General features: G+C 44.6%; 1 protein-coding gene across 1 annotated transcript; it reads left to right on the top strand.

Moving 5' to 3' along the window:
* The first annotated feature begins 339 nt into the window (after positions 1-339).
* LOC129381648 (uncharacterized) lies at positions 340-10,039 on the top strand. Its single transcript, XM_055064676.2, has 4 exons — positions 340-539; positions 2,413-2,489; positions 5,632-5,758; positions 8,311-10,039. The coding sequence occupies exons 1-4, from the start codon at positions 418-420 to the stop codon at positions 9,008-9,010; spliced, it is 1,026 nt and encodes a 341-aa protein (XP_054920651.2). The 5' UTR covers positions 340-417; the 3' UTR covers positions 9,011-10,039.
* Positions 10,040-27,840: the final 17,801 nt, after the last annotated feature.

Here is a 27,840-nt window from a genome sequence, read left to right as displayed (position 1 = left end):
GAAGTTTGTATACCTCCTCCGCTTCCACGAGAGCTTACAAGAGCAACAATTTCTTCCCAGCAAGATGGGCATTTCACTTTGAGAGGAGCGTGAAAGAAAAGTAGCGATATCATCCAATAAATGTACTTTATTGTAGTTACTGAGGTTTAGTTTAGTTACATATATAGGAGCATAGATAGCACGGGTAATTGGGGCGTCTTTGTTGTCGTTCAAAAAATTTTACATTAGCGTCAAGCTAGTGGCGGACTGCAACGTCTAGTTTTTTACCGGATATGCGGTATCATTTTATACGAAACCGCGAAGTGACAAAAGTTTTATTCGTTTCCGTTCTTTCTTGGCACTGAGAGCGCAAGCGCGGTGATTCAACAACGCCCAGTCAACAATAGGCGCCAGTTATAGGACATCGAAACATCAGGCATGGCTGAAGAAAGCAGCAACGAATACACGCCTCTTGACTTAAGCATGAAGGGCAAAGCAACAACAAGTACAACCCGTGACGGTACCCAGGACGCTTTATCTACTTTGGGCGCCTACAACACGTGAGTTTTACCACATGTCAATTTTTTTTTTCAGTGAATAGTGTTACCCTTAGGCACGACCCATATAATACGCTTATAATGGGCTTACATCTGTACATTTGGTGCCACCTAAAACGGGTCTTTTTTACAGCCAGCTTGAGCTTTGAAATCGGAGGCTTTCTTAGATTAAGACGCGTCGATGCTAGAATGGGGCGGGAAGATTGCCATGTTCAGCGCAAAGTCAGCTGTTCAGCGCTCAGGAGAAGATTTTTCAGAACATGAAGTGAACGTATGCTTAGAGAAGAAAATATTTTTCATTGATGTATAATCCTTGCACTGCACACACGCGATGGAGTGCTATAGCTCGAAGTACCGGCTACAATTCCGGATGGCACCACAGTATTTCGCTGAAAGCGCAATGTAAAAAGGTTCTTGATTACTTGCATTTAGGTGCTCGCTACAGAAGCCCCGATGGTCAAAATTCATGCGCAGTCCACCTAAATTTGGTATGCGTGTTATCAGGTCATGGCTGTTGCACGGAAATCCGCGGAATTAGTTTTAACCGCACTGTACAATTGCTGAGCCGAACCATACGTGTTTTTAGACAACTCGTCAAAGTGCACAACAATACTACCACTTGCCAATTGACGAAAAAAAAATGTGACCAAGTGGGTACTGCCAGGTTAAAGCTTTACATTAATAAAAAGTAAGCCCCGTGCATGAAAATCCACAACTTGGTTTAACACGATTGTTCTCCCGTTTGAATGTGTTGCTTAAGCAAAGCAAGTGCGCAAGGAAACACACTTTTCCGGCTTGGGGTTGTGCGGCCAAAGAAGGCATTTGTTTCTGTTTCCCTTTCTTTTTAACAGCTTAAACTTAGATTATTTAGTTCTAAACCGTTTTTTTTTTTAAATAGCAAACTGGGGTGAGGTAATATCGCAGTGATAAAGAAGTGGGAAGTCATGGTATACTACGGTAACCTTTACCATTTGTGACCGAATGCAGTTGCACGTCGCATTGCAGCTATTTTCTTGCTAAGCATTGCATCAGTCTTAAGATATTTTTCATGCGTCCTCACAATAATATTCATCCTTCGAAGAGTTCTTACATAGGCTCCAGCGAGAGATATACAAGCAAACTTAGCATCGCTTACAAACAAACAATTAGGAAGTGCATTTTAGTTCATCATTATTTCCTTCAAACTCATTTTGTTCGTAAGTAGTCAAATTAATACTTGGCTAAGAGGCAGAAATCTGCTTGTATCTCTCAGAGCACGACATTTGAGCCCATAATTTCAAGTATTCCCTGAAATTTGATATATTCGTCATAGCTGACGGATCTATGAGTCATGATTGTAATTGGCGTGAAAACGTCACATTCACCACGGCGTTGATGAAGTGCATCAGAGGTCACCAATACTAATTATTCTAATATCAGCACAGGTGTCCATCATAATTACAGAAACCATCTGCACAGCGTCATTGTTATATTTCAACCTGTTTTAGAGATGAAAAAAAAATATGTGCCATGCTTAAAAACGCTTTAGTCCGAAATTATTCTTAGGATTCTGTCAGTGTAGCAAGTGGACCAAGAATTATATATAGCAAACTACATAGGACATCTCGTAAGTACTTTAACAGTGAAGATGACAGCATTCATGCAAGTCAAGGCGCCGTTTCGTCTATGCTGGATGAGAGATCTGCACCATGTATTTCCCCGACTGTGCCGTTCGTCCTATGCCAGCCATCATAGTCGGTATTTGATGAGAACGGGCCATTGCGAGTGGCTCAGTTACAAAACAAGGCTTTTCTTTTTCCGACATTGCTTTATTCAACATAATTTCACCTTCTCTTTTGTCACAGCTAATAACTGTCTGTCAAACACTTAACTGCAGCATTTGCGACGAGGCCTTGAGTTACCAGAGGAACACGCTTCACACGCTGATGACCGACGAGATTTGCAACGTCGACGGTACGTAGGCGATTGTCACTCGCTTCTTGCACAAACATGGCAGATAGCCCCTATGGTTGCCGTGGTAGCGGTACATTTGTTGCGTATAAACATGGACTTACAGAGTGCCGCCAAGATGGTTCCCGCATGAACCAGTTTATAACTGTCCTTACTAAGAAATTCGTGCTTAAATTATTATATGCAAATTCATACATACCCTATGCAGTAGAAGATTTTGAAAGAAGAGACCCGCCGTGGTTGTTCAGTGGATATGGTGTTAAGTTGCTGAGCACGAGGTCGCGGGATTGAATCCTGGCCAAGGCGGCCGCATTTCGATGGGGGCGCAATGCGAAAACACCCGTGTACTTAGATTTAGGTGCACGTTAAAGAACCCCAGGTGGTCCAAATTTCCGGAGTCCTCCACTACGGCGTGCCTCATAATCAGGAAGTGGTTTTGGCAAGTAAAACCCCATAATTTTTAAGATTTTGAAAGAATTCGTTCTTGTATTGGTGCGCTGGTAAACCACAATAAGATGAGGGCAGAAGCCGAGACTGTACATTCCATCCAGTGATTAATTCACTCCTAAATGAAATCATCGCATGACCATTGGTCTACAATTTTATTTGCCAAGCAGAATTCAAGTGCGTATGGCATGTTAACACCGTGATATTGTTTTCCTTAAACCGATCGCGCTTATGGACAAAGTAACTGCTTTGATGCGAATGCCGCGTGTGATATGTAATTAGTGCGGCGCTTCAGATGTCTACGGCAGGAGTCGTAACGGCAATGTGACCTTTTAGGCAGAGTGTGAGAATCGCTCACCAATACCATGTCGCGAGAAGCAGGCATATTCCGCTGCGGCCGAATGCAGAAGTTAAAGCGTACAATTTGGGACACCCCAAAGCAGTTTATATTGGAACTCTTGGTTATTTCATACCGAGCGTGCCAAGCCAGCTGCAGCATAAACAGCCTTAAATAGTTTATGAAAATGCAACGCAAGGAGATACAAAATTGTTGGGTGGTAGTTTGCGCCCTATTGCCCTAAATACTCACCAAATATCCCAACTATGCGCTTCTGAAACGTAAACATTATTCGTGTAGAATCAGTAACAATCACAGTAGCCAATGATTTCCAGTGAGTGTGCCATCGCTTTAAAATTCTAACGCTTTGTTAACTAGAAAGCCTACATCGGCAGAAACACCGGCCTTCCAAACTGAAAATTCTTTTTTGTAACCGGATTAGATTTCCTTGGATACGTGAAGCATTATTCGTTCTGTCTGCGCAACCTCTTTCGCAGGCCTGACCAACGTTGCGACTTTAGCGGCGCGACTAATAAAGTTGAGAATACCAAACAATAAAAAATGAGTTCCTTAAATTACGCCTATGCTATGACACTGTAGTTCATTCTAATTCAAATATGAAACTCAAGTTTTTAGTTCCTCTGGCTTGTAATCCGCGTTGAGTGTTTCCTGTAGGGCACGAAGGCATAGACCCTAAAGCACGTGGCTGTAGTAACGCCGCAAACATTCTTAGCCAACTCCGCCCCCCCCCCCCCCTTTTCATGTTGTAAATAACGGTGCATTCAAAAATACGGCATGTCCCTGCAGCATTAATGCTATTTGCAGTAGCGTCGATGGTCCTCCTGAGGAGGATTCTGCCGTAATTTCCGCGTTTTAGATCTCTCGCGTTTTCCTTTCAGTTTCACGCAATGTCTGTGCCGTTATAGGGAAGGTGCGGACCTAGCTACAATATAGTTGAGTAGAACTTGTCGCTGGGCGAGTTGGTTGGGATCTAAAGAATACATTGTTGCGCCAAAAAAGGAAAATAAAGACTTGGGAAGGAAGAGTACGAAACGACAGCGCTCAATCTGTCGTTTCGTACTCTTCCTTCCCAAGTCTTTATTTTCCTTTTTTGGCGCAACAATGTATTCTCTAGCTACAATACTTGCACCGCTATTCCTACAGTCCACACATTTACCGCGCTTTGAGGCTTTCCGTTGCATAGCTTAGTGATATTGCCCCGTGAATTACCACCTCCGCATTTCTTTTCCAAGCTAATCTGCTGACTGCAATACGACTCTAACATATGCGCATTAAGCAATCTTTTGGAAAGTTGTCCTATAGTCTATTTAGGCCTACACAGGAACTTTGGTGAGGACAGCCTTTTTAGTGCTCGTAGCGAGCTGGTAAACCTGCAGTGCTTACAGCACGTGCTTATGAATTTCACCTACACGAGTCTGCAAATGGGGTTCGGATAATCAGTTTCTGAAAGGCGAGTAGGTATTTAGATGGCGCACGCGTGTCAGTGAAGGTCAATGAATTTAGGGCATACGTCAAACAAAAGTTTTATATCCCTCGGTAGAAATGCGTCCTCTCAATTTTTTTCATTGTCGTCGTCTGTGTCGGGTATATGGCTGCTGCTCGTAATAGATGAACAATGAGCAATAACTTCGTGAGGCATCTAATGCGCTTATTACTGGATAACACAGCAAATATATTGGCTCAAGGGTTTCATGCACAAGAGGCCGACATATCGTTTTTCACTTCGAGCGCTGTCGTGTTCTGCAAGCGGTTTGAGGTAAAACATAAGCTTCAGAAGAATCCAACACTGCACAATCTTGATCGTGCTCGGCTTCCCCATCGCCACGAAGTTGTTCCATGCATTGAAGACAAAGGAAGGAAGAAAAAAAGTAGAGAAGGAAGGCAGGGAGGTTAACCAGTTTAGCTTAACCGGTTTGCTACCCTACACATGGAGCGGGATGGGGGTGATGAAAGATGGGGAGATGGGGAGATGGGGAGATCGCTTGTCCAAGCCCGTCCCCTTCATAAACCATTCAAGGCAAAGTTCCAGAAAGACAAAGCACCGCGTACGGAAGCACAACAGTAAAGTTTCTATACCACTAAATGCTTCTTGCCTTGCACCATAAGCATGAAATATCCATTTCCCACGATGCGAAAACACCCGTGTACTTAGCTTTAGGTGCACGTTAAAGAACCCCAGGTGGTCAAAATTTCCGGAGTCCCCCACTACGGCGTGCCTCATAATCAGAAAATGGTTTTGGCACGTAAAGCCCCATAATTTAATTTTTTAATCCATTTCTCACGAATTGACCTTGAACTACGGCGAATGAGCGCTTTTTCTATACTTTTTATGCCATACAGGAGTCACTGACAATGGCAGCACAAGGTACCAGCCCATGGGGTCCATCAAGAGCGTCGATAACACAAGGGCCAGCAGAAGCCGCGCTGGCATACAGGCAGCATCAGTCAATTCTGGAGACGGCACCACGTAAGTTAACATTTCACATTCGCATTTAATTCACATTAAAAGGCAACTCGGAGACGACAGGGGTGGCTACCTGTGTAACATCCATGCCTCTACTCGGTAATTTCTCGTTCGAAGGGATAGTTCTGATGGCTGAAACAGTTACTGCAACACCAGTTTTGAGCGTTCGGATGACGTGACTGCCCTTGACATACTTCATGGTTCCAATAGCGCTACCTGACACCACGCGGCAGTGTTCGCATCCCGTGCCGTAACCAAGAAGCTACTCAAGATCGCCCAATTTTCCAGCCTGTTAAACGCCGCAATGTGCGGTACTCTAGCAGGTTTGTAGCCTGCTTAATGACTCCCCATTATGAAATATATAAAGACTGTGAAGGAAAGATGCTCATCGGAGTCGAGGCTCATGAAATGAAGCAGGGTTTTCCTATTTCCCTGCAAAGTTCCGGCAAAAATTAAGCTGGCACTGACGCACTTCAACGTGAGAGAAAAGTTCTGATGACCCAAATGCCAAATATGAGCTGCTGTAGAGACAATATAGTGTCGGCGTAAATAAAAACCTTTAGCTAAGGATCTACTACCTAATTACATTGGAAAAGATAAAATGAATGTGCTTGGCAACACTGTATGAGTATTGAATCTTGTAGCATTTAAAGAAATGTGGCTATATCGTAACTCGAGCAGCTCCTTTCTATATTCATCACATACTTAAGAAAAGATTGAGAAACTCAAGTAACAATATTACATCGTTATAAACGCCCCGATTCAATCAACTGCACCATATAACAAATATAAAGGGCTCAAAATTCATGTATTACACAGCGCTCTGAAATATTCTGTTTTATGGGTAGATCTTCCACCATACCTTGAAAAAATTGTATCGATTTCTAGCAAATTGGAAATGAATATAGAGGGCGTTTCCGCTTTGGACACTGCAAGACATGCAACTAATATAACTGCGATATTTATATTCTTTCACGTAGTTAGCTTTGTAAATTCTAAGCTTCTATTCTTTTTAGGCTTAGCGATTTCCCCATTTTTCCCATTGCAAACCTAAATTAAAGTTATTTGCCGGAATTATTTGCCGCAAGTTGTTTGCCGGAAACCTAAGTAAGTTATTTGCCGGAAATTAACTGGCTCTATCAAACGAAATTTGATTGTTTGATAGTTCTAATTTATTCATTAAATAATCCGGTCTCGATGGCGACGAAGTTGGCATAATTTGATACCACGTAGAAGGTAACACCATACGAATCGAATCAAACCATAACATTGCATGAGCCATGCGAACAACCGCAAGAAGAATAAATACAAGTATACAAGTAAAAATCTTATTACCGCAAGAATAGCGACCAATCTTCATCTAGTGCTTAGCGTAGACATTTCAAACGAGCAACAGGCTGTACAAAAGACATACATTGTACGCGCTGTCTCTACTCCTTCAGCCCATTGTATTTTTCTTCACTAAACGGTAGAAAAGATGTCGCACCAGCAATAGCCTAACTCAACGCTTGCAGCGTTCGTTACCTTACGGACAAAAAAAAATACTAACTTCGGAAGCATATTTCATCCATTTTACATGAAAACACGGAAGTATTTGTCGTATCTGTGTTTGATACGTATGGGGTGATATGTGTGTGTCATTCTCCGGATGCCTTCGGCAGGAATGGTGTGCAGTTCGAATGCGAGTCAAACCTTAAATGAATTCATGCAAACACTACAGGAAAACTTGAACGTGGAAGTTTTTCTTCGTATTCGGTATCTACGGCTTGAGTTAACACAAGTGATGTCCGACGGGGAGTCAGTCCACCTACGCGTGTCATAAATGAACGAATGGTTCTCCCTTGCGCCATTTCTCACCCGCCGTGGTTGCTCAGTGGCTATGGTGTTAGGCTGCTGAGCACGAGGTCGCGGGATCGAATCCCGGCCACGGCGGCCGCATTTCGATGGGGGCTGAATGCGAAAACACCCGTGTACTTAGATTTAGGTGCACGTTAAAGAACCCCAGGGGGTCGAAATTTCCGGAGTCTCCCACTATGGCGTGCCTCATAATCAGAAAGTGGTTTTGGCACGTAAAACCCCATAATTAAATTATTGCGCCATTTCTATTTCTTAAAGCGAGAGCATCAAGTGGCTAATTGCAATGGCTTATACCCGCGGAAAAGCGGATCTAGTGCCGTGCGACAGAAATATCATGTTTATATGGGATAAGTAGCCTATCTAACCACCACTAGCAGCCATTTTTTCTCCGTTCGAGTAGCAAGAAATACCAAAACCACGCTTTAATTGTTACATTATGTATAGCTTATGCGAGACAGGTACGGGTCTTTATTTTCAAGTTTAGCCACACAGACCATAAAAGGCTGCAGTGTTTACGCCAAGCTAGATCCCCAGTCGAGCGCAAGGATTAAATGCAGCAAGTTAGCGACAAGGTTCAGAAAGTCGCCTTATCATTAACGCAAGATTTTGTTTGTCAACCTCTCAATTAGCAAGATGTGTTTTTCTCCTCCCGTAACAAGAGTCGGCCGTTTTGAGCTCCGTTGTCTGTGTCCTTGCAGGAATGCTCCTGGAACCGGAAGAAGAGAACAGCGAGAGTTGTGCGCTGTATGTGGCAATGTTTCGAACCGTCGGCACGCCTTACACGGGCACGCCAAGAAACACGCGGATGACACAGCCCACGTTTGCAAAGCTTGTGATCAATCGTCTGTGAAGAAGTCTAAGATTGTAGAACATTCCCGCAACCGTACTGACAAAAAACACGAATGCGAAACCTGTGGTAAACAATTCCGCCAGGCACATCACCTAACTGAACATTACCGCACGCACACAGACGAGAGACCCTACAAATGCGAAACATGTGGTAAACAGTTCCACCGGGCGCATCACCTAGATAACCATAAGCGCACACATACAGACGATAGACCCTACAAATGCCAAATATGTAATAAATCGTTCCGGCGGTCTACTCATCTAGATGACCATAAGCGCACTCATACGGACGATAGACCCTACAAATGCCAAGTATGTAATAAATCGTTCCGACGGTCTACTCATCTAGATGACCATAAACGCACTCATTCGTACGAGAGGCCCTACAAATGCGAAGTATGTAATAAATCGTTCCGGCGGTCTACTCATCGAGATGTCCATCAGCTCACTCATACGGATCAGAGACCCTACAAATGCGAAGTATGTAATAAATCGTTCCGGCAGTCTAGTCATTTGGATAACCATAAGCGCACGCACACAGGTAATTAACCCTACATTTGCAGAACTTGCGGCGAATCATACACACGGACGGGGAATCTCCTTAAAGATGAGCACGCTGCAGAGCAGAATCGTCATGTATGCCAAAAATGTGCTAAATAATTCAAAATGCAGAGCATAATCGTCATGTATGCCAAAAATGTGCTAAATAATTCAAAAAGAAATGTAATCTCCAGAGACATGTAGACTCGTAATGTGGAAACAGCGCTTTGGCTTGCGAAATCTGCGATCGATCCTTTCAGAACAATTCAAATCTCTCACGTCACCACCGAACAAAACACGTGGATAGAACACCGTATGAGTGTACGCAGTGCGGATGTCGATTTGCAGACCAAGAAACACGCGATAGCCATGTGTGCCAGAAGTAGTGCAAGATGTGAACGTTGCCATCTAGTTTTTTGAAATTGCGCGACAAGGCTTCGTCGCCAGAAGTATTTGGGGTGCTCCAATGTCGCAAAATACGGCAGGTCCTGGCGAGGGGTCACTGTTCCATGAACTATGTTGTTGGGGAACGTTGCTTTATCAAACTGACTTCAAGACAAACCCTAATGGGCTGCAAGATTGTGTTTTCTGTAACTAGTGTGCTGCGATGTCGACAAAAGATCCTTGACCCCCATTTGGTTAGAGAAACTTCTTGTGCAGTTCTTTTGACAGTGTATAAGCAAACAAACTGTAATGAACCATACTCGTAGTGATTCTTTAGCCTAAACAGAATGGAATATCTCTCATTAGTAGGAAGCACATGAGGAAAGAGGTACTGTATTCTAATCAACTAAAAGTAATGTCTGCCTTTATATGAAGTCCAAAGGCCAAGTTGCCTTCGAGAGACAACACTCGCAGATGCTTTTACGACAATGCATGACTACATTGTACGCCTATAAAAATTTATTGGTAGAAATTTTCTTCAATGCACTGACTTCTTTGGCCCGTGCATTGATACCGCAGATGTTTGTTCTATACCATAAAATAAGCTGATAGTAGTGAGACTGTATAACAATCAAATCATTTGGAGATTCACAATATCATATGGTCTCTCACGAGGAAACCTTTTAGTTACGTTTTATTGTGGCGAAACGCCTGAAGTTTAATAGATAGCTTTTTATCCACTTCGGAAGTCTGTTTTCACCCGGACTGCTATCTAGTTGTAGCTGTAAAATCTTTTACCCCAATGTGACAAAAGTTTCTGTGCAATAATGACGGCATCTTTATTATATTAAAAGAGTGCTGCAGATCACTCAACCTTGGAATGGACTTCTTGCTGGAGTACGGCGCGGTGGTTAAAATACGGGACGGCGAGATAGCTTTGTCAACTCGTGCAGACACGAGCCACGATGAAGAGCGCCAACGTACATCGTTGCGTGTCGTCGACGACGACGTCTACATACCAGCACTATCATGCAGTTTTGTCTCTGTCAGTTGCGTCAGTTTAACAGTCTCCGTCTGTTTAATAAGGACGGCGTAGCCGAACATTTGACTACACTTCTGTTGCATCAGGGTGTTGCCATTATTCGCGGTGTCGTCAGCACAATCGGTGGTCGCACAGACGCACTTCTGACAGATTTCACCAATGAACGCCGGCACATCAGTAAGGGCACCGCTGTGGCATACTTTGACGGAATTATCCACGTTCAACACTGCTTTGCTGTAAAAGAAGAATCGACCACCGATACGATGCCACATGCGCCCGTGATCGACGTTGACCCAGGTTTAGCGCCGCAGTAGAAAGTCTCAGGAAAGCGCTTGACGATTTCAAGGACTGCTTCTCTACATCGTCCCGAGTGCGTCCAACACCACGGACTAAACACCGCATCATTACGGAGGAAACAGCAATACCCATCCGACAGCATTCGTATCGTGTGGCTGAGAAAGAGCGTGAAGCAATACAGCAGCAATTCAAGAAAATGCTAGAAGACTATATCATCCAGCCGTCAAAAAGCCCGTGAGCACCGCCCGTGGTACTGCTTAAGAAGGATGGTAGCCTGCGGTTTCGTATCAATTATCGCAAGCTCAATCGGGTTACTAAAAAAGATGTGTGTCACTTACCATGCATCGACGATTCGCTCGACAGGCTACGGCATGCAAGTTACTTCTCATCCATGGATGTAAAAATTGGATACTGGCAAATAGAGGTCGATGAGCGGGATCGCGAAAAGACTGCTGTTGTAACGCCTAAGGGGGTCTATGAATTCAAAGTTCTCGCTTTTGGTTTGTGATCTGCCTCAGCCACGTTCCAAAGGCTAATGGATACTGTTCGGTCAGACCTTAAGTTGAAGACTTGCTTAATCTACCTAGACGATGTCATTGTTTATTCCGCCACATTTGATGAACATCTCAGACAGCTACGGCCAGTTCTTCAAGCCCTACGGTCCACTGGGCTTACCTTAAAACTTGAAAAGTGCCACTTTGGCTATGAAGAACTCAAATTGTTGGGCCACGTTGTAAACGCCGTTTGCCCAAATTGGGATGAACCTTTTGGGCCCATTCCCAATGTCAGCTGCAGGAAATAAGAGGATCATAGTTGCGACAGGTTACCTGACGCGATATGTTGAAACCAAGACTCTTCCGAGCAGCACAGCAGCCGAGGCCGCCCAGTTCTTTATTGGAAACGTCGTCCTGAGGCACGGTGCTCCAGCGGCCATCGTAACCAACAGGGGAATTGCGTTCATGGCTGAACATTTGCGAACTGCACTCACCCTCAGTGGCACGGCACTCAGAAAGGCAACAGCCTATCAGTCGCAACGCAATGGACTTACGTAGCGCCTCAACAAGACTCTCGCAGACATGCTGTGCATGTATGCCAATGTCGAACGCAAGAGCTGGGACCAAATATTACCCTACGTAACGTTTGCTTGAAATACGGCTCGCGAAGAAACAACGAGAATGACGCCATTCATTATCCTCCACGGTCGAGAACTGATGACAATGCTGGATGCTATGAATCCTAACGATTTCAGCGACTCCGAGACTGATGCTGCAGATTTGACAGAGCGCGCTGAAGAATCAAGACAGCTCGCGCGCGTTCGCATAACTAACCAGCAATACCGGTATGCCCAACGTTAATATCAACACCATCGATGCGTCGTCTACCAGCCCGGCCAAAGATAAGCCCGGCCAAATCTAAGAAGATATAAGATAAAAACACGCCCTGTCTGTGGTTCGTTTCAGTACATTTGTTTGTGGGCCGGCATTTCCTAAAATTCCGTGGGAATACCTCGTGATGAATGTAACACAAAGTATGAGAAACTTTAGGGATAGAATTCTTATGCAATATAACCCGTATATACACTACGTCATAAGCAAGTTGTGGCATATACATCTGCAAGAATGCAAGAGCGCGAAGTTTCGTTTTAGGGCACGCCTGCGCCGGACGCCGACACCGCATTTTCTGCGACACGGGATCCTTAACGCAATCGCGTTAAAGACGTTCTTTCCGCATACGAACGGCAACACGTGTAGAAGACTGGTTGAATGAGGATTGCGCAAGGGCGCCAAAGAAACAAAACAAAGCACGGGGCACACTTCCTCGACACCCTAGCATGGAAAATTTCATAAAGTTAGAAAGGTACGTCACAAACTAGGCCGACCAAATTGCACACTGGTGAGCAACCTTGGAAAACCTTCAAAACCGACATGTTTATTGCAGTTCATTTTTTAGTTGAGTCATGCAGTTCACCGTAATGGCAACTTTGGCTGCGATGAAGTTTTTCTTGACAATCAATAATTTCTAAATATATTTCTATTTACTAGCTGTGTTAACAAGCTTAGGAAAAATCATCTTTGTCGCAAACAAGTAAAAATACTTTAATCCTTCTTTGTCAGGTAAGATATTGCTTAAATAAAACTATTTACTAGAAACCATCACGCAACAGCAAAAGCGTTGCATAAGTTGAGTCAAAAATGCACTTATGTGCTTTATGCAGTTGCGTGAACAATGTCCAGCTATGCTTCAATTTTATATCTATGTTTATTGAGAAATTTACGGAGAAAGCTTTCAATATATTAAGCGTGAAATTAAATGCCGTTCCGTTTGGCATTTGCAGCACATTTTGCTGTACAAAGGCTACACGCTAGCTGTCACGTATGTTATCCCGTGCAGTAACAAAAAACAAAAATAAAACCAGCATACGGTAGTAGGAAGAAATGAATTACGGGGCTAGGCTTGTATCCCTTAATGAGCATCTGTGGGCTTTCTGTGTGACGTCAGTGCATTGCGTATGTAGACTGCTGTCCTTCTGAGAGACTGCATGTGCTCTTGCTCTGCATAGAGCGTGTTGGCGACACTCTTCGCTCTTGCTTACGTAATAAATACTGACACAACTTACTTCTTTAAGTTAGCCTTGTCTGAGCCATTATCGTGTTAAAATAGCCTGTTGATGCTCAGTTTAATTTATTTTCAACTGGCGCAGCTAGAGCACATATAAATAACACACTAAGGCCTGAACATCCAGTCATGATGACAAGGAAGTAGAAAGCTTCTATGAAGACGCGGAATCGGTGATGCGTAAAGTCAAAACAAAATACACTATACTGATGGGCCACTTGAATGCCAGGATAGGCCAGAAGCAGGCTGGAGACAAGTCAATGGGGGAATATGGCATACGTTATAGGAATACCAGGATATAGTCATTAGTAGAGTTTGCGGAACGGAAGAATTTGCGGAGAATGAATACCTTCTGCCGCAATGGGGATAACCGAAAGTGGACGTGAAGAAGCCCGAATGGTGAGACTAAAAATGAAATAGACTTCATACTCTGCGCTAACTCTGCCATCATACAAGATGTGAACGTTCTCGGCAAGGTGCGCTGCAGTGACCATTGGATGCTAAGATCTCGAATTAGCATAGACTTCAGTAGGAAACGGCAGAAACTGGTACATAAGAAGCCGATCACTCAGTTAGCGGCAAGAGGAAAAATAGAGGAATTCCGGATCAAGCTGCAGAACAGGTATTCGGCTTTAACTCAGTGAGAGGACTTGAGTGTTGAAGCCATGAACGACTATCTTAGGGGCATCATTAAGGAGTGTGCAATAGAAGTCGGCGGTAACTTCGTTAGACAGGATACCGGTAAGCTATCGCAGGAGACGAAAGTTCTGATTATGAACCGCCAATGTATGAAAGCCTCTAACCCTAAAGCTAGAATACAACAGGCAGAACTTTCATAGTTAATCAACAGGCGTAAGATCGCTGCCATAAGGAAGTATATTTTGGATAGAATTGAGCATGCTAACCGGAACGGAGGAAGCCTCAAAGCAGTGAAGAAACTAGGAATAGGCAATAATCAGATGTGTGGGTTAAGAGACAAAGCCGACATTATCATTACTAATATGAATAAGATAGCTCAAGTGGCTGAGCCGTTCTATATAGATTTATACAGTACCAGTGGCACCCACGACAATAATGGAAGAAGGAATAATCCAGCGCAGTTTGACATCCCCCAAGAAGTAAAGAAAGCCTTGGGAGCTATGTAAAAGGGGAAGGCAGCTGGGGAGGATCAGGTAACAACATATTTGGGCAGATGGTGGGCAGATTGTTCTAGAAAAACTAACCACACTGTATTCGCAAAGCCTCATGACGTCGAGCGTACCGGAATCTTGGAAGAACGCCAATATAATAATCATTACCCATAATAAAGGGGACGCCAAAGACTTGAAAAATTATAGACCAATCAGCTTACTGTCCGTTGCCTACAAAGTAATTACTACGGTAATCGGAAATAGAATCAGGAACACAATAGACTTATGGCAACCAAAGGACCAGGCAGGATTTCGTAAAGGCTACTCAACAATAGACCATATTCACACTATCAATAGGTGATGGAGAAATGTGCGGAATATAACCAACCCTTATATATAGTTATCATTGATTACGAGAAAGCGTTTGATTCAGTCGAAACCTCAGCAGTCATGGAGACATTAAAGAATCAGGGTGTAGAGGAGCCATGTGTAAAAATACTGAAAGATACCTATTACGGCTCCACAGCCACCGTAGTCCATCATAAAGAAAGCAACAAAATTCCAATAAATTAGGGCGTCAGGCAGGGAGATATGATCTCTCCAGAAACCGTGTTTACAGGACGTATTCAGAAACCTGGATTGGGAATATTTCGATGTAACAGTTAATGGAGAATACCTTAGTGACTTGCAATTCGCTAATGGTATTCCCTTGAGTAGTAACCAAGGGACCAAGTAACCAAGTAACCAGGGTGCCAGTTGCAATGCATGCTCACTGACCTGGACAGGCAAAGAAGAAGGGTGGGTCTAAAAATTATTCTGCAGAATAATAAAGTAATGTTGAACAGTCTCAGAGGAAAACAGCAGTTTCCGATACGTAGCGAGGCACTGGAAGTAGTAAGGGAATACATCTACTTAGACCAGGTAGGCGACCGCGGATCCGGATAATAAGACTGAAATAATCAGAAGAATAAGAATGGTGGCTGGGGTGCGTTTGGCAGGCATTCTCAGATCATGAACACCAGGTTGCCATTATCCCTCAAGAGAAAAGTGTATAACAGCTTTGTCTTACCAGTACTCACCTACGGGACAGATACCTGGAGGCCTACGAAAAGGGTTCTACTTAAATTGAGGACGACGCAACGAGGTGTCGAAAGAAGAATGATGGGTGTAAAGTTAGGGGGGGGGGGGATATAAGAAGATAGCAAATGGGGTGAAGGAACAAACGCGAGTTAGTGACATCTTAGTTGAAATAAAAGAAATAGAGATAGGCATAGCCAGGGTATGTAACAACAGGGAAGATAACCGATGGTAATTAAGGGTTAAGGACGGGATTCCAGCAGAAGGGAAGCGTAGCAGGGGGCGGCAGAAAGTTAAGTGTGCGCTAGAGATGAAGAAGTTTGCAGGGACCACATGGCCACAATTAGCACAAGACCGTGTAGTTGGAGAATTATGGGAGAGGCATTTTCCCTGCAGTGGGCATAGCCACGCTGATGACGATGATGAAAGCCTGCACGGTGTAGAACAAGCTCAAAAACCACGGACGAAATAACTTTCCGCTATTTCTTCTCAGTATTCAGTCGTGTTTGCAGCTGCGGAACCTCTTGTACCGCAACCATTTTCAGGAAGCAATGGAAGCACGAGTAAATGGCACCGGTCCCCCTTGTAATTCAAACGATGGCGAAAACATGGGCCTGAATCCGTTCACGGCGAGAGCATAGGGAAAAGTGACTCGTCTGTTGACTTGGCTTGTTCCTGCTCGCGGCCCCTTCTTTGTTGTGGCTCTACACTCGCAACTGTTATAAAGACCTCGCAATTGATTCTTTGTTATTCATTTTTGGTAAAAGCTTCTGAAAGAAAGACATTTGAAGGCCGGAGTCGGATGGAGCGTATTTTCCTTATGGACTGCGCCACTCGTAGTACTGGGCATGAAACGCAACTTACGGCTGTAGAGCAATCACACAAAACTGTCGCGGCTGTGCTGTGTATGACTGAGTTACGGCTATGCCCGGCGCATGAGCGTTCGTTACCGAATATTCGCGTTAATTTCGAAGAAGTTGTAGATCTGTATTGCTAGGGGTTAGGGAAGACAGCACCGCCATTTGTGGCCAACAGAGCAAAGCGAGCGCCACTAGCCGGGTGGTAAGAACTACCGTCTTCATTTCAACTGAGCCAGAGCGTGCCGCAGCAGTCAGCAGAATTGAAGCATCTGGTAATCAAAAGCTAGTAAGGTATAACTTAGCTTCTATACCACCTACTCTTCCACCAGTGCTTACACGAGCAACAATCTATTACCAGCAAGATGTGCACTTCACCTTTAGAGGACCATGAAAAAAAGTAGCGATATCATTCAATAAATGCACATTTTGCACAAAGATAGCAAGTTTTATTGGGGCGCTCCTGCTACCCTTCAAAACTTTGCACAGTCGCGACAAGCTACTGGCGCACTCAAACGTCTCTTTCTTTTTTTCCAGCCGTGGGGTATCATTTTAATCTGAACCCAGAAGTGACAAAAGTGTTATTAGTTACCGTTCTTTCTCGGCATTAAGTGCGCATGCGCGATGAATCAATAACGCGCTCTCGACAGTACACGCCAGTTACAGGACATCGAAACATCAGGCATGGCTGATGAAAGCAGCGACGAATATACGCCTCTTGACTTGAGCATGAAGGACAAAGCAAGACCAAGTACAAGCCGCGACGAATATACGCCTCTTGACTTGAGCATGAAGGACAAAGCAAGACCAAGTACATGTACATGCCGCGACGGTGCCCAGGGCGCTTCATCTACTTTGGGCGCCTACAGAATGTGAGATTTCCCACTTGCCAATTTTTCATTGAATACTGTTACCCTTACACAGGACCCATGTAATCGGCTTTGATATCTGTATATTTGTTCCCACCTAAACCGGGTCTTTTTGACAGCCAGCTTGAGCTTTGAAATTTGAGGCATTCTTAGATCAAGACGCGTCGACGCAAGGGCGGTGCGAAAATATTGCTGCACGCGTGGGGCATTTGATTGATTGAACGAGGCGCGTGGGCGCCATCACTCGAGAAAAGCGGAGGAAGAACGCTCTCGAGCGTTCGGCTGAACTGGGCAGCGCTGCATTATCCCTTGTAAATATATTTTGTAAACAGTCGCCAGTTTTATTGCTCCGTTCGCGTAACATTTTGGTGGAGGGTGCCGTTCCCCGTCCTCGCCACGAGCTCCGCAGCGGCCACACCGTCCTGCTTTGCGCCAGGTGACGACACCTCGTCTTTTTCTACTCCTGCGACCCCGACAACAACGTGCCATCTTAGCGCAGTCAGCTGCTTAGCGCTAAGGATAAGATTTTTCAGAACGTGAAGCGAACGCATACTTATTGAAGAAAATATTTTTTATTGATGTATAAGTCTTGCACTCCTCACACGCGATGGCGTGCCGTAGCTCGTTGTCCCGGTTACACATTAAACATGATTTCACCTAATTTTTTGTCATGGCTAGTAACTGTCTGACCAATACTTCATTAATTGTAGGATGGCTGACGACGCCTTGCGCTACCGCTACCAGCGGAACACGCAGCATAGGCCGACGATCGACGAGGCTTGCAACGTTGACGATACGTAAGCGATTGTTACTCGCCTTTACCACAAACATGGCAGATAGCCCCTACGGTTACCATGGTAGCGGTACATTTTGTGCGTATAAAGATGCACTTTACTATCACGGCCAAGACTATTTCCGCATTAGCCAGCTTATAACTGTCCTTACTAAGAATTTTGTGCTTATCCGAATATATCCAAATTCATACATCACCTATGCGGTAGAAGTTTTTGAATGAATTTGTTATTGTATCGTGTGCTGGTAAAGCACGCTCTAGAGGATGAGGGCAGAAGCAGAGACTGTACATTCCATGCAGTGACTAATACGCTCGTAAATTGAATCAGCGCTTAACCATTGGTCTAAAATTTTATTTGTCAAGCAGAATCTCAGTGGGTTTGACCTAGTAGCATCAGGACTATGTTTCGCTTAAACCGATCACGCTGGTTTACAAAGAAAATGCTTTGGTGCGAATACCATTTGTGATGTGCAATTGGGGCGGCGTTTCAGATGTGTTTACTAGAGAGTCATAACGGTGCACTTATGTTTTAGGCAGAGTGTGAGAACTGCTCATAAATAGCATGTTACGAGCATCAGACATATCCCGCTGCGGCCGAATGCAGTAGTTACAGTGCACAATTTGGGGCACCCAAAAGTTTATATTCGAGTCCTTCGTTCTTTCATACCAAGCATGCGAAACGAGAACCGCAGCATAGGCAGCCTTAAAAAGTTAATGAAAATGCAGTGCAAATAGAAACACAATTTCTAGGGAGTTTGCGCTCTGCTGCGATAATCTTTTACCAAATATCCTGACTATGTGGTTCTGAAATATGAACATTCTTAGTATTGACAGAGTAAAAATCACTGTACTCAACGATTTCCGATAAGTGTGCCACTGCTTCAAAATAGTAACGCTTTGTTAACGAGTAAATCTACGCCATGCTGAAAAACCGGCCTTCCAAACTGAATGTCAATTTTTTCTAAGTTAATTAGCTTTCCTTGGACGCGTCATACATTATTCTTTTTCCCACTATCTGCACAGCCTCTATCACTGGCCTGACGAATGTTGTGACTTTAACGGTAAAACTGATAAAGTTGAGAATGCCAGACAATAAAAAATAAGTTCCTTAAATTACGCCTATGCGCCTATGAAGAATGATGGGTGTAACGTTAAGGGATAAGAAAAGAGCAGATTGGGTGAGGGAACAAACGCGAGTCATTGACATCTTGGTTGAAATCAAGAAAAAGAAATGGGCATGGGCAGGACATGTAATGAGGAGGGAAGATAACCGATGGTCATTAAGGGATACGGACTGCATTCCAAGGGAAGCGTAGCAGTGGGCGGCAGAAAGTTAGGTGGGCGGATGAGATTAAGAAGTTTGCAGGCACAGCATGGCCACAATTATTACAGGGCCGTGGTAGTTGGAGAAATATGGGAGAGGCCTTTGCCCGGCATTGGGTGTAACCAGGCTGATGATCACACTGTAGGTCATTCGAAGTCGAAGATGAAACCAAAATCTTTAGTTCCGGTAGTTGGCAATCCGCGTTAAATGATTGCTGTAGCCTACGAAGGCATAGACACTTAGGCATGTGGGTGTAGTAGTCCCGTTAACATTCTTAGCCAACCCCCCCCCCCCCCCCCCTTCATGTTGTACACAAAGGTGCATTCAAAAATATGACGTTTCCCTGCAGTTTTAACGCTAATTGCAGTAGCGTCATTGGTCATACTGAGGAGCATTCTGTCGCAATTTCCTCGTTTTGTCCTTTGCCTTTTCTTTTCAGCTTCGTGTGAGGGAGCTTAGTTATGAAATGCATGTCCCACTCCTTGAGCTTCGCCTAATGCATCCAACCAAGCTGTTACCACCTACGGAGTGGCAGGTGATGGAATGAGATATATCCTTTTTATAACTAACAAAACAAGCACCAGAGATCGAAATCCGAATGCATTTCCTAGAACTCCAGTAGAAGCACTTCTGCGCAGTGTTCTACACAGACGCTTCGAAGTCAAATGCCGGGGTGTGCTATGCTGCCGTCGCCCCATCCTTCTCAGAATCCGATGTACTGCAACCGGAAACAAGTATCTTTATGGTGGATGCCTACACATTACTGTGTGCTGTGAAGCTTATAAGAAAATCAAAAGTTCAAAAATCAGCGATATATCCAGATACCCTAAACATCGCGAAGGCCTTGATGTCGCTCTATACACACAAAAATTCAGTACTTAATGAAGTCTATTCCACCATGTATAAAGCGTACATATCTAACCAGCATATCATCATATGCTCGGTACCTGGCTATAGGAGCATCAAGGGTAACGTTCTTGCGGACGAGCTGGCCACGTCAATCGCATCGCAAGCCGTTAACCCTACCGCTGAGGTGCCTGTCACAGATCTGAGGCCTTTCTTACGAAAGAAACTGCGAAACCACTGGCAATGTATGTGGAACGCAGAAACAAATAAGCTCCACCTGATAAAGCCACAGTTAGGATTCTGGCCCTCCACTACAAAATTGCGATGAACAGATGTGCTATTCTGTCGTCTCAGAATAGGACACATAATTTGGCACCCATAATTTTCTACTCACTGGAATTGAGCCTCCAACCTTTGGTAGATGCGGGGAAAGACTGACCGTACTCCACGTCCTCCTGAGTGTCGGGAAGCCGAATCTGAGAGAAAGAGACATTTTTCCTCAGCATACCGGCAGCACATTTCTCTTCATCCTGCAATGTTTCTCGGTCCAGAATCGCTTTTTAATACAGACACAGTCTAGGTTTCCTCAGAGATGTGGTCTTATGAGTTGTTAGTCCCGTACATTCGCAGCATTTCCTCTCTTCCGAGGATGCCACTGTGATTGTCGTACTGTAGAGCACATGCATCCGGGCCCTTGCGTTTCAAGGGCACTGGTGAGGCAGTTGTGCTGTAGCTAATTTTTGTATCTTCCTTGTTCTGTATATCATATGATTCTTCCGCAATGCAGTGTAAGACTCATAGTACTCATCATTAGTTATCGCCATAATCTTATTGCACGTAGATTTTACGCACTTTACAGCGACTACTTTTTAGGCCCCTTTACAGCCATTTCCCATGAACTTCACAGAACTCAGCATTCCACTGCGAAATCACTAACACACTGTCTTGGCGCTCTTTGGCCATACCTGGCCCTTGCGCCACTAAACAACACACATTCGTTCATTCATTCAACCCGAGCAGTTTTAATGCTAATAGCAGTAGCGTCGATGGTCATCGTGAGGAGGATTCTTCCGTAATTTCTGGCTTTTAGGTCTCTAGCGTTTTCGTTTCAGTTTCACGCCTTTTCTGCGCCATAATAGGGAGTATGTGCACCTAGCTACAATACTTGCAGCGCTATCCATACAGTTCCCACTTTTAACGTGCTTTGAGGCTTTATGTTGCATAGTTTAGCGACATTGGCTCATGAATTACCACTTCCGCATTTTTTTCCAAGCTAATGTGGTGTCTGCGATACGACTCTTACTGTGCGCATTGAGCAATCTTTTTGATTATTGTCCCATAATCTATTGAAGGTATACACAGAAACAATGGCGAGGACAGCCGTTTTAGTGCTCGTAATGAGCTGGTAAACCTGCAGTGCATACAGCGGGTGCCTATGCACTTCAGCTACACGAGTCACTAAAGGGGTTTTGGATAACCGTTATCTGAAAGGTGAGTACGTATTTCGATGACGCACCTGTGTTATAGACGGTCAATAAATTAAGGGCATACGTCAAACAAAACTTTTGAATCCCTCGGTAGAAATGCGTGCTCTCAATCTATCGCTGTCGTCATCTGCGTGTGGCTATTTCTGCTGCTCATAATAGGTGAACAATAAGCAAGGACTTCGTGAGGCATCTGGTGTGCTTATTACTTGATAACACAGCAAATATATTGGGTCAAGCTTTTCACGCACAAGAAACCGACATGTCGTTTTTCCCTTAGAAGCACTGTCGTGTTCTGCCCATGGTTTGGGATAAAACGTGATAAGCTTATGAAGAATCCAACACTGCACAATCATGATTGTTCTCGGCTTCCTCATCGCCCCGCAAAAAGCACCGCGCACAGCAGTGAAGTTTCCCTACCACTAAAAGCTTCTTGCCTTGCACCAGAAGCATGAAATATCCATTCCTCACGAAGTGCCCTTTCACTACAGCGAATGAACACCTTTGCTATACTTTTATGCCATACAGGTGCCCCTGACAATGGCAGCAGAAGTTGCCAGCCTCTGTGGTCCATCAGGAGCATCGATAACGTAAGGCCCAGCACAAGCCGCGCTGGCATGGAGGAAGCATCCGGCAATATTGAAGATGGTGCCACGTAAGTTCATATTTAGAAAATTTCCCTTAAAAAGCAACTTAGACAGGCGAGGAATTGTTACCCAGTATAACAATGATGCCTCTACATCGTAATTTCTCCTTCGGGGGGCAAGCTCTGATGGCTGAAGCAGGTACTGCATCAGTAGTGTAGAGCGTTCGCCTGGTGCGGCGATGCCGGCCAAGCTGGCATTATTAGAAACAACGTGCAAAGTAACACCTCATGACTCGAACCAAACCATAACATTGCATGAGTCATGTGAACAACCACAAGAAGAATAAATAGAAGTAGCCAAAAACCACATTACCGCAAGAATGGCGACCAATGTTCATCTAGTGCTTAGCGTAGACATTTGAAACGGGCAACAGGCTGCACAACAGACATACACTGTATGCGCTGTCTCTGCTCTACTGCCCGTTGTAATTTTCTACACTTCTACCAGCAATACCTTAACTCAACGCTTTCAGCGTTCCTAAACTTACCGAGAAAAACAAGAGAACATACTAACTTCTTCGGCAGCATATGTGATCCAGTCTACAGGAAAACACTGCAGTATTTGTCGTGTCTGTGCTTGTTGCGTATGGGGGGAGTAGACTAGGTGTTTGTCATTCACCCGGCGCCTTCGGTACGAACGGTGTGCAGTTCGAATGCGATTCACATGTTAAATGCCTTCATACAAACACTGCAGGAAAACTTGAACCCGGAAGTTTTTCTTCGTATTCGAAATGTGAGGCTTGAGCTAAGACGTATGGTGCGCGACGCGGAGTCGGTCCACCTACACGTGTCAGAAATAAAGCGAAGAGCTATTCTTTGCGCCATTTCTATTTCTTAAAACGAGAGCCTCAAGTGGGTAATCTTAATGGCCTATACCCGTAGAAAAGCCACTCTAGTGCAGTGCGAGAAAGATGTCATCATCAGGCATGTCTCATACCTCCGTAAGCAAGCAAGGTCGTAACGACGGAATATGAACGAAGGAAAGAAATATCGAACGAACGAGCGAACAAACGAGCGACGGAAAAGAAAGAACCAATGAAAAGAACAAAATGACCTCTAGGTATTGCATTAGGTTCTCGCATGTGGAGTTGAGGAGATCAACCTACAGTGGCCTACGTTTACTTCATACTGCAGCTCACTATGTGTGACCAGTCAGATCCAACAAGTTTGGGCATTAGCACGTGTGCAGCAGGTTTTCGTGTTCATGTGTTAGTAGGGTGTACCATGCTACCGAACTTTTTTACTCTTCCTAGCATAAAATCCGTCCTCAAAAATTCACCGACCATTAGAAAAATCCATAATGCGAAATTTGAGAGCAGCTGTGCACGTGTTTTCATTTCGCGATATACTGAGGCAAATATATTGACAGACCCGTATCAGAGGTCAAAGGCGACGATTTTTGTAAACGATTGATCGAAGGATCCTGTGTAATTGCTGGTGCTGCTTGGCTTCCATAAAATCCTAAACAATTTGCGTCGTGTATAATATACGATTGCAAAACGATCGCAAACCAAGACAACCGAACCAAGGAATACAAACAAGCATAAGCGAGAACCGACACGAGCTGATCATAGTGCGAAACAAGCGCTGTGGCTGAGACCATATGCTAGTATGAAACGAGCGGCCGGGCGGGTCAGCATCAAACCAGTTTTCCGCGCTCGTGTCACTGAAGGGGCAGTTCTCATAAGTGTCAGGTTCTCGACCATTCAAGGCTCGCGTCTTCTGTCTACCCGCGTTCACTCTTTCATCTTTTGCTGTTGTGGTCGTTCGGTCTGGTACGCCACCGACGCTCGCCGCAGGAGCTTCGTCATAAAACGGAGAGGCATATCAGCCGACGCAAAACAGACTTTCTCGATGCCAAATGTCTAACTTCTTAGGGCACGTTGCCGAACTTTAGCTTGAATACTCCTTGTGAGTGTGTTGAAGATGGAGTTGTACTTTTAATACTTAGACCGGGTATTTTTTTAAATGACCACCACTGACAGATATTTATACTCTCCTGAACCTATTTCATGTAGGATATACATGATGTATTAGATATAGCAAGGCTTCTGTTATGCTTGCATCTCGAACGAGGAAAGTTCTAGAGTCCAAATAGAGCGCTAAATATCAATTTACCAACTTAGCGCTCAAATTTAACGAGTCGACTTACCGTTAACGCGCGATTTAGTTTGTGAAACTCTCAGTAAGTCAAAATGCGTTTTTGTCGTCCCATAAAGAGAGTCGGCCATTTAGAGCTAATTTCTCCATATCCTTGCAGGAATTCTACTGGAACCGGAGAAAGGGAACAGCAAGGATCCAGCGGTGTCAGTGGAAAGGTTCCCAGCAGACGGGACACCCTACAGGGGCAAACCAATGAACACACGGGCGCTCTATCGTCTGTTAAGAAGTCGAGCCGCCAATGTGAAACATGTGGTAAATGGTTAAGCAGGGCTTATAGCCTAATTGTGCATTACCGCACGCATACAGGCGAGAGACCTTACAAATGCGAAATATGTGGTAAATCGTTCGCGAACAAGTCGCATTTCCGTAATCATCAACAGATTCACACAGGCGTGAAACCCCATACCTGCCAAATATGTACTAAAGCATTCAAAACCAAAAGCGAACTTAAAGTTCACCTCATATCACACAGTAACGACAGACCTCTGGTTTGCGACATATGTAATCTCTCCTTTAAGCGCAACTCAGATCTCCTAAGACACCGCAAAATAACTCACGAGGGCAAATTCCCGTACGAGTGCAAGAAGTGTGGATTTCGGTCCACAAAGAAAGGAAGCCTCGACGCACATGTCTGCAAGAATATTAGGTGCGAATTGGTGTGGAGTCGTTTACAGATGCACCTCAACTGATTGCACATCTCGTGGCACATACGTGTGGGCGGGGGGTCAGCCGTAACAGGGTGACCAGTGCGCGAGTGAAGTAAGTCACCCACGGGTATTGCTTATTACCGTGACCATGCAGCTTTGCAGGAAAATAACGCTGACATTCTCCCACAGGGGCGAGAAACTAACCCAACGCATCGTGTGGAAAGGCGGGCTTCTTTTTACTTTTAAAACTGCTGATTGAAATGCAACACATAAAGGATGCCGCTTGATTTTTCGAAATTACGTGAGAAAACGACGTCTCCAGCACAATTTGGGATGCTTCAATGTCTAAGTATACTGCAGGTCCTGGCTAGAGCTGACTCTTCGCAAAACTATGTTGCTCGCCAACGTAGCTTTAGGAAACTCATTTGTAGACAAACCCTAATGGCCTGCAGCTTTGTGTAACTAGATGGTGCAGTGCTCGCACAAGATCCTTGACACCTCCTTTAGTTTTGTGCAAGTGTTTTGACAGTGTACTAGTAAAGAAGCTTTAGCTAACCAGGCTTTTAATGATTCTGCAGTATGAATAGAAAGGATTCCCTCACATGAGGGACACTTTAAAAACGAGGCGCTGTGTTCTTGTCAACTAAACACAAATCGATGCTAATATTTGAGGCCCTTAGGCCTTGTTGCTTTTCAGAAGCAGCTTTTACAGTATATAGACAACGGGATAGGAAAATTTCTTTCGCTTACAAATTGTTCAATACACGTAATGTTTTGGTTCTCTTTTTGGTTCATGCATTCATACCGAAGATTTTAGGTCTTTATCATGCTGATGACAACAGTGAGACTATATTAGACTCAAATCATGTGGAGCTCAACTATATATGTTCTTCCACTCCTAATATTTTAATTATTGTTGTATTGAGGTGGAACCTCTGTCAGTTTTAAAGTGCAGTTTCTTATTCAGCTGGAAGTCGTCCCTTTTGACTTGCGCTCCCCTCTGGTTACAGCTGTGGAATTTTTTAGCCTGATGTGACAAACGTATCCCTGCGAGCAATGACGGCACGATTGAGATAGTTTGTTATATTACTGACCTGGGTACTTCTATATCTTTTTCGACTGAACGCGTTTCACCGAATAACAAATGTTACGTTACAGCTCGGGGCATGAGGCACCAGCATGTATCGGAACATTCTGCTATAGTCGAGCGTGTTGTAGTCATATTGCACGCGCAGCGCGAATACAGTTGTGCATTCTGGATGGCACGCGAGCGCGAATGATACCGTTGGAATCTTCTACGAAAGAAGTGAGAATAGCCGATACTCGTTAACCGCATATCGTTTCTTCAACGATCGACTCATGTACCCGGCACTATCTTTCTGCCCGAATATAACTTGTTTGTTGGTTCCGGTTCGCTCAATAAAGAGCATTTCATGACTCGTGGTTCTTCGGTCTGTGTTGTTCACCGTCACTACAACATGACATTTCGTATAGGTGTTTTGTGGAAACCGAATAAACCCTACCAGCCATGAAAATAACGATAACATCGTTATGGACGAGGGCGCTAGCCGCAGGCTACGACCATCGCCCGAGTACGGACCTCTGCCCCAGGAGATTACGACGATCGTGGCCCAGACAACAGCGACAATGAGTGCCCATGTCACCTGCACCGACGTGTGCTGCAAAAGCCAAGGAAGCCACCGATCATTCGCGGATTACTATTTGGAGAGCTAACTAAACAGCTGGCCGGAAACCTACTCAAGAATCGCTATGTTTAACAATTGAAAGTGTGAAAGGCTGTGGTCTCGCAGCTTACATTTTTTACACCATTTCACCGATTACAACATTTCTACAAGCATTCACGAGCGTCATGCTTAAAGGGCGGGCTGGAGTTTAATGAGAACACCGTGATCTTCAGGGCAGAAATGAACTGTTAGTTCAACCACGTCGACCCGCGCCAGGTTTTAAGCGAGTGGTTTACGCCGGATTTATATGTAAACCGGCCAATACCATTACGAAATTCCTAACGGAAGAAACGGGCACCGAAAACACGTTGTAAATGCGCACTCGCAACGATGTCGCCTGGTGTTCTCGCCGAGGTGAAAAATTCATGCACTAGGCTCCGCAGAAAACTACGCTGCCCAAAGGATACATGATGACGCCACGAAACAGTGCAACAGTGCCATTGACCCACGATCAGACACCTCGCGAAATCTACGGTAAGACTATCAACCACCCAAATCGACGCTATCGCCGCGCTGTGGCTGTTTTAGTGGACAGAGAACCCGCCTACTCCATCATGAGTGAATCCTCAACCACACCGTCGATGACAATCATGACTACATGGCAAGGACCCCAAATGCGAGCAGCTGGAGGTCTCGTGACAAACACGTCACGCCACCTGTGTCACTGCCTCGCAGCTCGTTCTCCGCCGCTAGACTCCACCCAACCTCGCCGTATCGCTATGCTGCGCGAAGCTATTTCTTATACTCTGCTTTCACTCTCTCTCAGCAATCTCTCCCCCAGTTCGACGAAGCCGCGAACGTCACGAGAAAACCAGCGAGTCTTTAACATCTCCACTGTAAAAATATGTTATCTTGGTGGACTGTATTCGTTGTTGACTCGCATTACTTTACTTGCCGATGTACTATCTATATCAAACGA

The sequence above is a fragment of the Dermacentor andersoni genome, chromosome 11, assembly GCF_023375885.2.
Source record: "Dermacentor andersoni chromosome 11, qqDerAnde1_hic_scaffold, whole genome shotgun sequence".
In the NCBI taxonomy this organism is placed as follows: Eukaryota; Metazoa; Arthropoda; class Arachnida; order Ixodida; family Ixodidae; genus Dermacentor; species Dermacentor andersoni.
The sequence above is the reverse complement of the archived record's forward strand: the minus strand, read 5'-3'. Positions and strand labels throughout refer to the sequence as shown.

Excerpts from the sequence above, each read along its gene's own strand:
- LOC129381648 (XM_055064676.2), top strand. The coding sequence starts at position 418 with ATGGCTGAAGAAAGCAGCAACGAATACACGCCTCTTGACTTAAGCATG. Across the intron at positions 2,490-5,631 it reads CGAGATTTGCAACGTCGACG|GAGTCACTGACAATGGCAGC; the intron begins GTACGTAGGCGA and ends TATGCCATACAG. Across the intron at positions 5,759-8,310 it reads AATTCTGGAGACGGCACCAC|GAATGCTCCTGGAACCGGAA; the intron begins GTAAGTTAACAT and ends GTGTCCTTGCAG.